This window comes from Microcaecilia unicolor, chromosome 11 (genome assembly GCF_901765095.1).
Source record: "Microcaecilia unicolor chromosome 11, aMicUni1.1, whole genome shotgun sequence".
Classification (NCBI taxonomy): Eukaryota; Metazoa; Chordata; class Amphibia; order Gymnophiona; family Siphonopidae; genus Microcaecilia; species Microcaecilia unicolor.
Genome location: NC_044041.1, coordinates 137,689,412 through 137,705,713, shown reverse-complemented (window position 1 = coordinate 137,705,713; position 16,302 = coordinate 137,689,412). Strand labels below are relative to the sequence as shown.

The window sequence follows — 16,302 nt, the reverse complement described above, 5'->3', positions numbered from 1 at the left end:
CCTCCTCTTTATCATTTTCGCCGTCCTTCTCTGGACCTTTTCTAATTCCACTATATCTTTTTTAAGATGCGGTGATCAAAACTGAATACAATATTCGAGGTGCGGTCGCACTATGGAGCAATACAAAGGTATTATAATGTCCTTATTGTTGTTTTCCATTCCTTTTCTAATAATACCTAACTGCTTTCTTAGCCGCCGCCAGCCTCTGCTGACCCCCTCCAAACCAAGAATTGCCCTGGTGGTCTAGTGGGCCCCCTCACCTCCTCCCCATATTTTGAAAAAGATGGAGGCAGTGGAGGAAGGAGGAACACCTCCTCTCTTCTACCTCTGGGCCCACCCTGTGCAAAATGGCAGCACCCAGCCCCTGCCTGGTGCATCCTAGGATGAACTGGGCAGGGCTAAGCACCATATAAGGAAGCCTGCCCAGTGCATCCCAGGATGCACCGGGCAGGGGCTGGGCGCTGCCATTTTGCAAAGGGCGGGCCCAGAGGTAGAAGGGAGGAGGAGGGTCACTAGACCACCAGGGCAATTCTTGCTGTGAGGAGGGGTCAGGAGGGGGGGGGGGGGTTGGGGTCTACTGGGACCACAAGGGATTATGTAGTGGAAGGGGCAGTGGGATCAGTACACTAGGAAGTTTTTTGAGTTGGGGGGGGGGCTGGAGATGGATGTCTGAACTGCAGTGATCCCCCTCTCAAGCCCTCCCCTTCTGCTCAACTCTAAAAAATTAAGTTGTGTCAAGCTGTCAAATGTCTAATGCATTTGACAGTGATGCTCAAAAGGGGATCCATGCCCCTCATTTGCATATGATCCCCTTTGTGCATCAGTCACTGTTTGTGACCCAGTACATTTTCCTACAGCACCCGTATTTGACGAGTGCCACTATGCACTGACTGGCCTCTCAGTGAGGTATCATCTTATTGTATGTTTTATTGTTGTTGTGTTTTAAAAAATTGTGTATGTTGACTGTAAGCTACCCAGAATAGTAGATGGTGTGGGATAGAAGATTTTTTTTTAATAAATAAGACTCTCTATTGCTTTAGCCCCATATTTATGGGGGGATAGGACTTATGCCTAACTCTAATGACACTCCCATCTGTCTCAATGAGCTACTCCTCTCAAGCTTGCTGAGATTCCAACTAATTTGACCTCCAAAGCAACACTAAACTGGCTCCATTCTCTTTATTTTTATTTATTTGGATTTTGCTCATACCTTTTTCAGTAGTGGCTCAAGGTGAGTTACATTCAGGTACACTGGATATTTCCCTGTCTCTGGAGGGTTGACAATATAAGTTTGTACCTGACGCAATGGAGGTTAAGTGACTTGCTGAAGATCACAAGGAGCAGCAGTGGGATTTGAACTGGGAGCCTCTGGATGTCAAGATTGGTGCTCTAACCACTAGGCCACTCCTTTCAATAGGAGCAACTCAAAGCTGTTTCTATAGCCAAGGACAAAAGCCATGTACTTGATAATTAAAACCCCAGATAGAAAGAACTATGTACTTAAGTGGCATGCAGTGGCTATTAATCTTCTCAGCCTGCTGAGCAAGATGTAGCCATCTTCCTGAATTGAACAGAATCATTTAAAAGAAAAAAAAACTTCTTTCTAACTCCAAACCTTCTAAACTGAACATAGGCCTGGTTTTCAGTGTACCAAAATATTCAACTTACACTGCTTAAAATCTAAGGTCATATCCATCATTAAAACTGTACAAGTATAATTACAAGTTTGAAATTATAACTCTTCTTCAGAAGTGTGGTGGATCACCTGTGAAGAATAGAATTGTGTAATCTTGAAAGTTCATATATACCACCCACCATATTTCAATAATTTTCATGTTGGTCCAATAAAAGATATCACAATTTATAAAATGTACGGACATAAATTTTCGTGGGCATTCCAAAATTTATGCATGTAGTTATAGAATATGGCCCAGTGCGCATAAATCTACATGCAGAGATTTACGCCACATGTTCGTTGGTTTAAATGGAGGTGCATAGCTTTAAGCACTAGGATATCAACTAAGCGTATTCTATATACTGCGCCTAAATCTAAATACACATAGTGAGAAATATTTACCACGCAAATTTTTTAGTCACCATATATAGAATCTGGCCCTATATGTATAGTAAGCACTGCAGAGTATATAAGTATATGTTGAAATCCTACTATACATTCAGTTGAAGCACTGATATTTGGCTGTCCGATTTATATCTGCTTTTTCTGCAGACCGGTAGCAAGAATCCCGCTGTCAATCAAAATGATGGAAAGCATAGTGACCAAACAACTTACAGACTACATAAACAAATTCTCAATAATAATAATAATAAAATAATACATGAATCACAGTCAGGCTTTCGCCCTCTACATAGCATAGAAACAGTTCTCCTCACTCTCCTAGCCAAATTCAAACAGCAAATAGCAATTGGTAATAACATCCTCCTCCTCTAATTCGACATGTCTAGTGCATTCGACATGGTAAACCATAACATATTAATGAGACTACTCGACAAGATCGGGATTGCAGGAAACATACTCAAATGGCTTGAAGGTTTCCTAACCACAAGAACATATCAAGTAAATTCAAAATCAAGCATATCATCACCATGGAAAGCAGACTGTGGAGTACCACAAGGATCACCACTATCGCCGATCCTCTTCAACCTAATGATGACCCCATTAGCTAAGACCTTATCCAATCATGGCCTTAACCCTTTCATCTATGCAGACAATGTTACTATATACATTACTTACAGATCCACCCTGACAGAAATCACTAATGAAATCAAGGCCGGCTTATACATCATGGACGCATGGGCAAAGGCATTCCAACTAAAACTCAACAATGAAAAAACACGCTGTCTCATCCTCTCATCCCAGTACAGCACGGATAACACCACAACCATCAGCATCCCGGATCACACCCTCCCCAGTCTCAGACAGCCTGAAAATCCTCGGTGTAACATTGCACCGCTACCTAACACTAGAGAGCCAAATAAAATCCACAACAAAGAGAATGTTCTTCACAATGTGGAAACTCAAACGAGTGAAACAATTCTTCCCAATGGAAATATTTCGCAACCTGATACAATCAATGGTGCTAAGCCATGCTGACTACTGCAATGGAATCTACGTGGGATGCAAAGAACAAATCTTAAGGAAACTTCAGACCTCTCAAAACACGGCGGCAAGACTCATCTTCGGAAAAACACGATTTGAAAGCGCAACACCCCTTCATGGAAAACTACATTGGCTTCCAATCGCATCGCCTTCAAAATGTGCACTATGATGCACGAGATCATTTACGGCGAAGCACCGGGATACATGGCGAACTTGATCGACCTACCAACCAGAAACACATCCGTATCAGCACAACAATACCTAAACCTCAACTACCCAAGCTACAAAGGACTAAAATACAAATCAACTTACGCATCCAGTTTTTCCTACATCAGCACACAACTATGGAACGCACTACCAAAAACAGTGAAAACCACGTACGACCACCTCCAATTCAGGAAAAAACTAAAAACCCGTTTCAAAAAGCTTACCCCCCCCGACCCAACATAAACGCCTGAACTCCGCAACATTACAACACCACAGTTCGTATTGATCACCAACAATCTCATCTGTTCTTGTTTTCCCTCTATGGTGTCCCACCACATGATCCATTATGTGGTTCCTACCACATGAACCTTCCTACCACAACTTAACCATTATTTGTCTTTGTTTTACTCTGGAGTCTATCAACACCTTTCCGGTACCATGTAAGCCACATTGAGCCTGCAAATAGGTGGGAAAATGTGGGGTACAAATGTAACAAATAAATAAATAAACTATAATTTATTTCAATCTCCTTTTTATGATCTTGTAGACCCACCTTGGTTAACTGAAGTTGGAAGGGTGGTAAAGCAAACTTTATAATTACAGAATAAAATTAATTAAAAAATTATTCCAGAAAACTTATGTACACATAAATTTTCTATATTCATTGTGGATATACTAAAGAGCAGACCCAATTCACTGACTGTTTTAAGCCCTCTTATCCTAAAAGAGACACCGTTCTGGTTTGTACTAGGCAATTCAACTCAGTTCCCTCCTCTGAAGGAGCAGCAATTTCCAGAGGGAATACATAGCATAATCAATAGGCACCCCACAAGTCATGGGATCCAACAAAGAGCACAAGTTCAATTTCCAGACATGATATACCACAAAGGCACAACAACTGAATTACCAACCACAGTTCTTCCAAATCAACCTCACTGCTTACCTTCACACCACGGATACGAAATTCAGCCAGGGCTCGACTCATCTTGGTAGCTGCCACTTGGTGGTCCTTGCCATGGGCAATAACTTTGACCAGTAGAGAATCATAGTGTGGGGAGATGACAGCCCCCTGGAATGCTGAGGCACTATCCAGTCTGATGCCCATCCCTTCACCGCTGCGGAAAACCTGAGAAAGAGTTGTGGCAGAGGTTCAGTAACACACTCTTTAATGGAAATAGGACAACAGGATTAAGTTGGAAATATGATATGCAGCCACCTCTGGGGTGCAGGGCATGATAGCATATTCATAGCAGCTTGACATTCATCACAGTTTCTACAGGATGTGGACTCTCTTACATTGTCACCATAAGAATGAGTTAATATGTTTGTACAGAATCAACATTTTCACAGTTAGATTACAGCAAAGAGCAAGAATCTGTCTAGATGATTGCACTTACATGGCAAGCTAGGTCTTCATGTTCACCCTTCAAGATATAAGAGGGCGATATTCAAATGGACTTGCGCAGTCAGTACTGGATGCTAACCTCAAGTCCTTAGTTAAAAAATGTAGCAGCAGCCAATGCATCAGTTTTGGCCAGACATTGAGATGCATTTCAGAGGCGGTAGAATGGAGGCATTCCGGAGGCAGGGACAATCATTATGCACAAAGTGGCAAAATTCACCCTTTATCTGAAACATTTTGTCCATTTAGTATGATCATATAACTAAAGACCCTAAATTAAATTACTCTCTTATCCATAAGTTTAGAATTCTATAGTGATCCTACCTAAATGGTTAAAACAGCTGAATAACTCTATGCAGCAGCCATGTGTCTGAATACCCTCATCCTCTCCCCCAATGCAAGGAGGGCTGATACTTACAACAAGCAATGTTCCCAAATTTACAACATCTTAGTGATTTAGACAAAGAAAAGAGGATGTGGGACCCCAGACTCCAGCACTAGGGGCCACTCCCATGTTACTATTAGATAGCTAATTTATTACAGGGACACAAAAACATCTAACAATTTCTGAAATACATCCTAATGCCCGAGTGAAGGGAGTGTCTTTTGCTATAGCCACAATTCTTGCCATGCCAAGGCTAACTCCAGGTTACTTCAAGCCATGGCAAACTAAGTGAACATCAACTACAAAAGGAATCAGGGCACAAGGAGAGGGGCCTCTTTATTTCCATACATCCAAACAACTGGTAACATCTGTTCTTTTTCTCATTATATTCATTACCAAAATCTGTCCTTTTCTTTCTGAACACACTAATACATTTTCACCTCCCACGTAGACTACTGAAATCTGCTCTTCATAGTCTCCCACTGAATCATCTCTCTTCCTGCCAATCTATTCAAAATTTACAACTGTACAACTTAAATTCCTCTAGTAGCACTACACCTTCACAGCAACTTCCAGATGAAATTTCACAATACAGGAAAGTCTTTGATCTCTCAGGACCGAACACAGACCTTTTTAGTCCTGTGGTGCCACCTAATGAAATCTGGTTAAAAAGCACTTAATACTAATGAAAGACTTAACCTTACAGAGACTTTTAGTCCTGCTGGGCTACATATTGAAAGTTTTCTAATAGCACTTGAAACAACAATAATGTGTATCGTCCAGTAGACCAAGAGACTTTGGGGATACCAGTGGCAAACAGAAATGAAAACTATGATACCCACGTGCAAGAAATCAAACACCATTATCCTCACAGTGAGGAGAAGAGAGTTGGACAATTTGTTTGTACCATGAAGTAGAACAAGTTGTTATATGCTTTTGTCCGGGTATTCCTATGTCAAAGGGGTATGCAGTTGGTGAATGTATTAATAGAATGTATGTGAGCGTGAGCTGGTGTGCTTGTGAAAAGCAGGGTGGATGTTGGGTAACCCAATGAGTATTGTACGTGATCATGTATTAATAAAGCAATGTGTTATTCTTAATCAGAGTACAAAGTTGTGTGTAGTGGTCTAATAAAATACCCAGCGCTGACAAAGTGATGGTGGAACACAGGAGAACGCCCAAAAAATGAATTATCCTCCACCAAAAAAGACAGATACCTGTACATTCCCAAAATGTATGAAAAAAAGAGTTGTGGAGAATATTACATTTTCCACATAAAGGAGTATCAATACCACCCACATGAAACAAATTAAGTTTGTGAAAAATATGCCCTGTATAAGACCCAAAACTGACATTCACACAGATTAGCTGCAAGAGTCAGTTGTGGAACTTGGGAAACCCAGTGACAGAACTCTATAGAGTCTGAAGATCTATTCAGGTTTGTTGCCCATTTAGCTTGGTGATGTGTTACAGATCCCTGTAAAAGGAGCTGTAATATGGCTTTATGAAGGACGGAGACCAATAAGCGATCACGTTCCTCCACGCAAAGGAATGACTATAATTTCACAATGTGGCCCACAGCGCCAGCGGTGTCCTAAAGATGTCACATAGTGGCGTAATTGATGATATGCAAAAATGTCCTGTGTGTGTGTAAGGTGTCCACCTCCTAAGGTCTGTAATGGTAAGAGTAATCCATCAGAATATAGGACCTGGTAGAGGTACTGGATGCCTAAGTCCCTCCACCTTTTAAAAGTAGCGTTGTCAATACCTGGAGTAAAGGCTGTATTTCCCTTGACAGGCAACAAAACCAAGGTGTGTTTAGAGATCTCCACAAGAAAAGGTAAGAGTTCTCCAAAGATGCTGCAAGGGGGCCAATAGGACATGACCTTGTACCAGCTGCGGAAATTGTTTCCCCGACACCTGCAAAAGATAACCTAAGTGCCACGGGGTAAAGATTTCAGCTTCTACCCTAACTGGAGTGTAGTCCTCCCTATCTAAGAACCAACCACCTATGTGTCGGGCCAAACAGCCTAGGTTGTATTTCATTAGGTCTGGTAACCCCAGCCCTCCCCATTCTCCAATTACCAAGTAACAGCTTCAATGCAAGCTTTGGTTTTTTTGCCATTCTAAAGAAAATGAGATAGGTGACGGTACAAGAGATGATACTTTTTTCAGAAAAAAGAGGGGAAGCATTTGAAATGTATACAGCCACCTAGGAAATTCCACCATCTGGAATAAGTGTATCCTACCATGGAGCCCTAGGGGTAGTGTTTGCCAACTGGCCAATGAGGATATTGTCAAATCTAATAAGTGAGAAATATTAGGGTGATATAATTCAGACGGTGTCATCAATAAGCAAATTCTTAGATAATGGAAAGAGTGTTGAGCCCAACGTAGGGGAAAGTGCCCACCCTTTCCTGTCTCATCCTGTCTGAGGAGGTTAAAACTAAAGATTTTTGGTGATTAAGTTGGAAGCCTGAGAAGTCTCCACATTTCTGGAAAATTGTCATCAGAGTGTCTAAAGAATGTTAGGGGCTCATGAGATATCTGCAAAGGCTGAGATTTTAAATACTGAAAATTTAAAGGGTATGCCTTGGATCTATGGATTTGCTAACATATCTCTAACCAAGGAGTCTAATGTCATCACAAAGAGAAGTAGTAAGAGAGAGCAGCCCTGCCTTGTACCACTTCGAATCGGAAAGGACTGAGAGTACAGAAATGCATCAGGGACAGAGTGTAAAACTCTCACCACATCAAGAAAAGACCCCATGATTCCACAGGCCTGAAGTGTTTGAAAAAGAAAATTCCAAGAGACATGTTGTTAGGGACATATACATTACATTACATATAAATTCTGCCAGCCATATTAATAGTAATCAACAGAGCAGTCCCAGTCCAAGAGATAAAGTTTGTGATCAGGTTTGCAGGGGAAACGTGATGTGCTAATAATCTCATCAACCATCAGAGTTTTCACAACAAAAGAACCTCCTAATACCTTGAAAGATGGTCACAGATGTTTCAACGAGGAGAAGAGAGGCGATCCACATACTATGCAGCCTCCGAAGCTGACTCAAACACTGAGGTAGTTCCATTGTAAGTAATTCATAGCTTAGCGGGTATTCCAGAATAAATTTTATCTGTTGCTGAACCAATTTTGCACAGACTGGCGAAAAGGCTTATCTTGCTGTGGAGGCCGCCACTGAATAGTCTTGGAAGCAAAGTATGGTAAAGCCCTTGTGTTGTAGTTTAGAACAATTCTGTAGTGCTCAGAAGATCTCTAACTTGCGTGCATAATTTAGGAGCTTTAAAATAACCATTCTAGGCTTTGGTTGATTGTCCTTATGCTCTTTCTATCCTAAGGGAGCCTGCTACCCGTGATAGTTGTAGGGAGTCCGTTAGCCAGAGTTCCAAAAAGGAGCAAAGATCTTTTTCCAGGATGGTTCTGACAGGCCCACTAAGCGGAGTTTGTTCCTCCTGGAACAATTCTCCAAGTCTTCTAATTTGTCCTCTAGATTGCACAAATCTTTTCAGGCTATGGACTGTATCTTCCACCTCACTAACTTGCTGGACATCCTTGTTTAAAACAGTGAAATGGACCTCCATCTGGTCCAGTTTGTCCATAACATTTTGAAACTTTTCCCCATAGTTGCTTCAGGTGCCGCATTAACTTCTGCTATTATCTCAGCCACCCATACTGAGCCAGTGGGTAGTAAAGGCGATGCTGGTGAGTCTGCCATCTTGGGATCCACAGTGCGGTGTTTCTGGCACTTGTTTCTCACTGGTCTGGAGGCCACCTGAGTGGTGAATTCTTTCCAAAACGGGGGTAGGCCAGTAGCAGAAAAAGTGAGGAGTGTACTTGCAGTTGAATTGCAGAAGTGTATTTGATAAATTTGCCAATTAGTTAGACGGGAGCCTCTCTGATCTCCGTCTGTCTTCACCATCCTCAAAATGGAAGTCTAATCTACAAAGGTTTTTTAAAAACCTTAATTAGGTTGAAACCTGAGAACATTTAATTTTTTTTCCCGTGCCTAGAACAAAAGAGAAAGATGGTGTGTGGGAACATGCTCCTTTTGTTTTGTGGAATGCAGTAGTATATTTAAAAAATGCACTGTAATTTTATACACTGCACACAACTGCCTATCTACTTATGGTTTCTCAGCTCAGCTAGCAAAGAAAATCTGCAAAGTTATCACTGACTTAACAGGGCTGTGTGGGATCTCAAGAGTGTCAAAGCAAATGCAAGGCGCAGATAAAGAAGGCCAAGAGGGATTACGAAAAAAAGATAGCATTAGAGGCAAAAAAACATAGTAAAATTTTTTTTCGGTATATTAAAAGCAGGAAGCCGGCAAAAGAATCGGTTGGGCCGCTGGATGACCGAGGGGTAAAAGGGGCGATCAAGGAAGACAAAGACGTAGCGGAGAGACTGAATGAATTCTTTGCTTCGGTCTTCACCGAGGAAGATTTGGGTGGGATACCGGTGTCGGAAATGGTATTTCAAGCAGACGAGTCAGAGAAACTTACTGACTTCACGGTAAACCTGGAGGACGTAATGGGGCAGTTCGGCAAACTGAAGAGTAGCAAATCTCCTGGACCGGATGGTATTCACCCTAGAGTACTGATAGAACTGAAAAATGAGCTTGCGGAGCTACTGCTAGTGATATGCAACTTATCCTTAAAATCGAGCGTGGTACCGGAAGATTGGAGGGTGGCCAATGTAACGCCCATTTTTAAAAAAGGCTCCAGTGGAGATCCTGGAAATTATAGACCGGTGAATCTGACGTCGGTGCCGGGGAAAATGGTAGAGGCTATTATTAAAAACAAAATTAGAGAGCACATCCGAGGACATGGATTACTGAGACCGAGTCAGCACAGCTTTTGTGTGGGGAAATCTTGCCTGACCAATTTACTTCAATTCTTTGAAGGATTAAACAAACATGTGGACAAAGGGGAGCCAGTTGATATTGTGTATCTGGATTTTCAAAAGGCGTTTGACAAGGTACCTCATGAAAGGCTACAGAGGAAATTGGAGGGTCATGGGATAGGAGGAAATGTCCTATTGTGGATTAAAAACTGGTTAAAGGATAGGAAACAGAGAGTGGGGTTAAATGGGCAGTATTCACAATGGAGAAGGGTAGTTAGTGGGGTTCCTCAGGGGTCTGTGCTAGGACCACTGCTTTTTAATATATTTATAAATGATTTAGAGATGGGAGTAACTAGCGAGGTAATTAAATTTGCTGATGACACAAAGTTATTCAAAGTCGTTAACTCGCGACAGGATTGTGAAAAATTACAAGAGGACCTTACGAGACTGGGAGACTGGGCGGCTAAATGGCAGATGACGTTTAATGTGAGCAAGTGCAAGGTGATGCATGTGGGAAAAAAGAACCCGAATTATAGCTACGTCATGCAAGGTTCCACGTTAGGAGTTACGGACCAAGAAAGGGATCTGGGTGTCGTCGTCGATAACACACTGAAACCTTCTGCTCAGTGTGCTGCTGCGGCTAGGAAAGCGAATAGAATGTTGGGTATTATTAGGAAAGGTATGGAAAACAGGTGTGAGGATGTTATAATGCCGTTGTATCGCTCCATGGTGCGACCGCACCTTGAGTATTGTGTTCAATTCTGGTCGCTGCATCTCAAGAAAGATATAGTAGAATTGGAAAAGGTGCAGCGAAGGGCGACTAAAATGATAGCGGGGATGGGACGACTTCCCTATGAAGAAAGACTAAGGAGGCTAGGGCTATTCAGCTTGGCGAAGAGACGGCTGAGGGGAGACATGATAGAGGTATATAAAATAATGAGTGGAGTGGAACAGGTGGATGTGAAGCGTCTGTTCACGCTTTCCAAAAATACTAGGACTAGGGGGCATGCGATTAAACTACAGTGTAGTAAATTTAAAAAAAAAATTGGAGAAAATTTTTCTTCACCCGTGTAATTAAACTCTGGAATTCATTGCCGGAAAATGTGGTGAAGGCGGTTAGCTTAGCAGAGTTTAAAAAGGGGTTGGACGGTTTCCTAAAGGACAAGTCCATAAACCGCTACTAAACGGACTTGGAAAAATCCAAAATTCCAGGAATAACATGTATAGAATGTTTGTACGTTTGGGAAGCTTGCCAGGTGCCCTTGGCCTGGATTGGCCGCTGTCGTGGACAAGGTGCTGTGCTCGATGGACCCTTGGTCTTTTCCCAGTATGGCATTACTTATGTACTTAGGTCAGCTAACCCAACAGTTTAGGATGTACTCTGTAGAAGATGTTGACTTTGGCGATGTGTATATGGATGCCGGTTCTAGTGTGGGCATGTGATAAAGTTTGTGTGATTTCTGAATAAGCATCATCATTAAAGGACAAACTTTTACATGCCCAGTTGAGTGGACAATGTTCATAATGAGCTCCTTTTATTATCAACCATAAAGAAGAGAGGAGTTTTCAGTTTTGGCGCAGTATAACATAGAGGGGCATAATCGAATGGGGCCGGCCAATTATATGGGGGGCCATCTCTATGGGCGGCCCCGTAAAGCGGCATACCCGACCATATTATCGAAACAAGATGGCCGGCCATCTTTTGTTTCGATAATATGGTCGGGGCCGGCCAAATCTCAACATTTGGGCCGGCGTTAGAGATCGCCGCCATTGGTTTCCGCCGATAATGGAAACTAATGGCGGCCATCTCAAACCTGGCCAAATTCAAGCCCTTTGGTTGTGGGAGGAGCCAGCATTTATAGTGCATTGGTCCCCCTCACATGCCAGGACACCAACTGGGCACCCTAGGGGGCACTGCAGTGGACTTCACAAATTGCTCCCAGGTGCAAAGCTCCCTTACCTTGGGTGCTGAGCCCCCGAAAAAACCCCAAACCCACTACCCACAACTGTACAACACTACCATAGCCCTTATGGTTGAAGGGGGGCACCTACATTTGGGTACAGTGGGTTTCGGGTGGGTTTTGGAGGACTAAAATTTACCACCACAAATGTAACAGGTGGGGGGGGGGGGGTGGGCCTGGGTCCGCCTGAAGTCCACTGCAGTACCCACTAAAAACTGCTCCAGGGACCTGCATAGTGCTGTGATGGAGTTGGGTATGACATTTGAGGCTGGCAAAAAAATGTTAACATTTTTTTTGGGTGGCGGGTGGGTTGTGACTACTGGGGGAGTAAGGGGAGGTGATCCCCAATTCCCTCCGGTGGTCATCTATTCAGTTGGGGCACTTTTTTGAGGCTTGGTCCTAAAAATAAATGGACCAAGTAAAGTCGGCCAAGTGCTCATCAGAGCCGGCCTTCTTTTTTCCACTATTGGCCGAAGCCGGCCATCTGTTAACCACGCCCCCACCCCGCCTTTGGTACCCTGCCGACACGCCCCCTTGAACTTTGGCCGGCCTGCGACGGAAGGCAGTTGAAGCTGGCCAAAATCGGCTTTCGATTATACCGATTTGGCCGGGTCTAGGAGATGGCCGGCCATCTCCCGATTTGTGTCGGAAGATGGCCAGCCTTCTCCTTCAAAAATAAGCAGGATAGTAACATAGTAGATGACGGCAGAGAAAGACCTGTACGGTCCATCCAGTCTGCCCACAAGATAAACTCATATGTGCTACTTTATGTGTATACCTGACCTTGATTTGTATCTGCCATTTTCAGGGCACAGACCGTAGAAGTCTGCCCAGCACTAGCCCTGCCTCCCACCACCGGCTCTGCCACCCAATCTCCGCTAAGCTTCTGAGGATCCATTCCTTCTGAACAGGATTCCTTTTTGTTTATCCCACGCATTTTTGAATTCCGTTACCGTTTTTATCTCTACCACCTCCTGCGGGAGGGCATTCCAAGTATCCACCACTCTCTGAGAGTTGGCCATGTATTACTGTATTGTATAGAACAGTGCAGAAAAAGAGAGGACAAAATACAGAGTTTACTACTGCTGTTTCTACCAGCTACAATAATTTTTCATGCTGTTTTAGTGATTTTTCAATTTTATTTCATATATACATATGGGAAGCTTTCAAATTTAAAAAAAAAAACCCACACACATAGGCAGTTGTAAGCGTTTGCTTTTGTTTTTATATTTAAATCATTTTTATTGGCAGAAACAGAATTACAACAGTTCCCAATGAAAAGACAAGAGCATTATTCCAACCGTTGATCTAAGATCACTAGATATTTTCCCCCCCTTCCTCTCCCCACCCTCCCCCCCTCTATTACCCACCCCGCAACAATACTAGAATTCCAACACTTTATGGCCCAACTTAGTATACACTAAATGTGAAACATTACATTACCCAACATGGTAAGAACATCAAACAAGCTCGTTAAACTAATCTTGTCCAAACACAAATGCATTAAACCAGGCATCAAGTTTTAGCCGTTTATTTCCTCCCCCACCCCCCATCCACCCCCTCTCTACCCACCTCCTCCCGCTCCAAAGTATGGCTCAGCAATTTAATATGTGGCTTTTTCCCTTATGTGGTAGGGTATTCCACATGGGTTCCCATCTGGCCTTGAATCGAAGACCAGGAACACTATCCCATTGACGAAATCCACATCTGTCCACCCTCATTTGCTGTATCATTTGAATTCTCCACATTTGAAGAGAGGGGCACAACGGGGAGAGCCAGGCCCTCAAAATGGTAACGATGCCAAAAAAGATGGCCATTCCCAGAAATCCCTTAAAACCCACCGGAGGATCCGAGGTAAACCTAAACTGGTGAAAAAGAAGTAGCGGGCCATACACCAACGAACAGTCCCACATTTCATCCACCCTCTTTAGTAGGTTCTGCCAGAAGTGACGCACCAAGGGACAGTGCCAAAACATATGCCCCAAGGAGGCCATTCCTGCTCCACATTTCAGACACGCACCAGAACCACCAATGTTTGCCATCTTTGCCCGTTTAGGTGATATATACAGTTGCATAATAAATCGATACAATTTTTCTCGTTGGAACATCGAAAGTCTCAACGAATATATACCCTTAAGATATGAGCGACAAAGGTCTGTATTAATCTCACACCTCAAATCATTCTTCCAACTCAAGGCCAGCCGTGTATAATTTATTTCGGCCATGGAATCCTTTAGTTGCTGATGATGAAACCTCAGAGGTACTGACAATTGTGACCCTAAAGAGTAACTCTCTGTTAAAATGTCAGTTACATCTTCAGTTAGATCGGTCCAAAGCAGTGAGGAGATATAATGAAGCAATTGAAAGTAGGCAAAGTAATGCCCGTGTAGCTTTTGTAAGTCACTAAATGATTTAATATGACCCTCTTCATTTACAACCTGGTCTATATATATAATACCCTTCTTTTCCCATGTCCCAAATACACTGTTCCCCCATCCTGGTGGAAAGGCCGGATTCTGACAAATTGAGAGGTGTGGTAATGATGCCTCCTGCACAACCATCGCCAAGTGGCTCTCATTGATTTCAAAAGTGGGTGACGGTGGAAGGCCCCCCGCGGCAGCTGCCCCACTGAGTGCAACAACTGACTAAAATGCAGCCCATCAAATAAGGACGTCTCTATTTCTGTTAAAGAGAATTCGGAGGTTCCCCTGTACCAATCATTGATGTGTCTCATTGAGCATGCAATTGTAAGATTTCGCAGACTCAAGAGCCCCATTCCCCCACCATCTCTCGGGGTTGTCAGAGTTTCTATGGCGAGTCTGGGTCGCTTCCCTCGCCAGAGAAACGTTTGTATCAGCCTATCTACTATTCGCTCATCCTTCTTCAACAGATATAGTGGTAACTGTTGAAAAACATACAACCATTTTGGTATTAAAATCATGTTAAACAGCGCTATCCGCCCCTATAGCGATATGGGCAAGTCTTGCCACAACACGAGCTTCTGTCTGGTCATCTCTAGTAGGGGTACTACTACTACTACTTAACATTTCTAGAGCGCTACTAGGGTTACGCAGTGCTGTACAAATTAACAATTAAGGACGGTCCCTGCTCGGAAGAGCTTACAATCTAAAGGACGAAATGTCAAGTTGGGGTAGATAAGTTTTCCTGAGAAGAGGTGTAGTGGTTAGGTGCCGAAGGCGACATTGAAGAGGTGGGCTTTGAGCATTGATTTGAAGATGGGTAGGGAGGGGGCACGGCGTATGGGCTCAGGGAGTTTGTTCCAGGCGTGGGGTGAGGCGAGACAGAAGGGGCGGAGCCTGGAGTTGGAGGTGGTGGAGAAGGGTACTGAAAGGAGGGATTTGTCTTGAGAGCGGAGGTTACGGGTAGGGACGTAAGGGGAGATGAGGGTAGAGAGGTACAGAGGGGCCGCAGATCGAGTGCATTTGTAGGTGAGTAAGAGAAGCTTGAACTGTATGCGGTATCTGATTGGGAGCCAGTGAAGTGACTTGAGGAGAGGGGTGATATGAGTATATCGGTTAAGGCGGAAGATAAGACGTGCGGCAGAGTTCTGGATGGACTGAAGGGGAGATAGATGGCTATGTGGGAGGCCGGTCAGGAGTAGGTTGCAGTAGTCAAGGCGAGAGGTAATGAGAGAGTGGATGAGAGTTCGGGTGGTGTGCTCGGAGAGGAAGGGGCGAATTTTGCTAATGTTATAGAGGAAGAAGCGACAGGTCTTGGCTATCTGCTGGATGTGCGCAGAAAAGGAGAGGGAGGAGTCGAAGATGACACCGAGGTTGCGGGCAGATGAGACGGGGACGATGAGGGTGTTATCAACTGAGATAGAGAGTGAAGGGAGAGGGGAAGTTGGTTTGGGTGGGAAAACAATAAGTTCAGTCTTAGCCATATTCACATTAGCTTTATACAGTTGCGCGAGATCTCTAGTAATCTGAACCCCCAGGTATTTCAGGGCACCCTCAGCCCATCTGAGGGGAAATTGTCCTCTCCACTGCTGTTCCATCTTTTCATCTAAGGCCAGAGCACATGACTTCTGTAGGTTCAGAGAAAACCCCGCCATCTTCCCAAATTCTGCTATTATTTCTAGCGCCTTCTCTAGGGAATCCTGTGGATCTTCCAGGAGAAGCATTATATCATCAGCATAGGCCAACGCCACCTTCCTTTCTCTCCCCAACAGAATTCCCTTGACTTCTGGTGTAGTATTCAACAGGCGGATCAGTGGCTCCAAGGATAAATCAAAAAGAAATGGAGACAGAGGACACCCCTGTCGGGTTCCACTCTGTATCTCTAGATCAGCAGTCTTGTCTCCATTGATCGACAACTGAGCGGCCATGCTTGAATAGAGCGTTTGTA

At 43.6% G+C, this 16,302-nt stretch overlaps 1 protein-coding gene across 4 annotated transcripts in view; it reads right to left on the bottom strand.

The window, feature by feature from the left end:
• Positions 1-16,302, bottom strand: part of PC (pyruvate carboxylase) — a 1,188,093-nt gene that overhangs the window by 583,270 nt on the left and 588,521 nt on the right. For all 4 annotated transcript variants that reach the window (XM_030220280.1, XM_030220278.1, XM_030220277.1 and 1 more), the window contains one exon: positions 4,269-4,451. In XM_030220280.1, the coding sequence (XP_030076140.1) occupies positions 4,269-4,451 (183 nt within the window). The remainder of the gene's footprint in view (positions 1-4,268; positions 4,452-16,302) is intronic.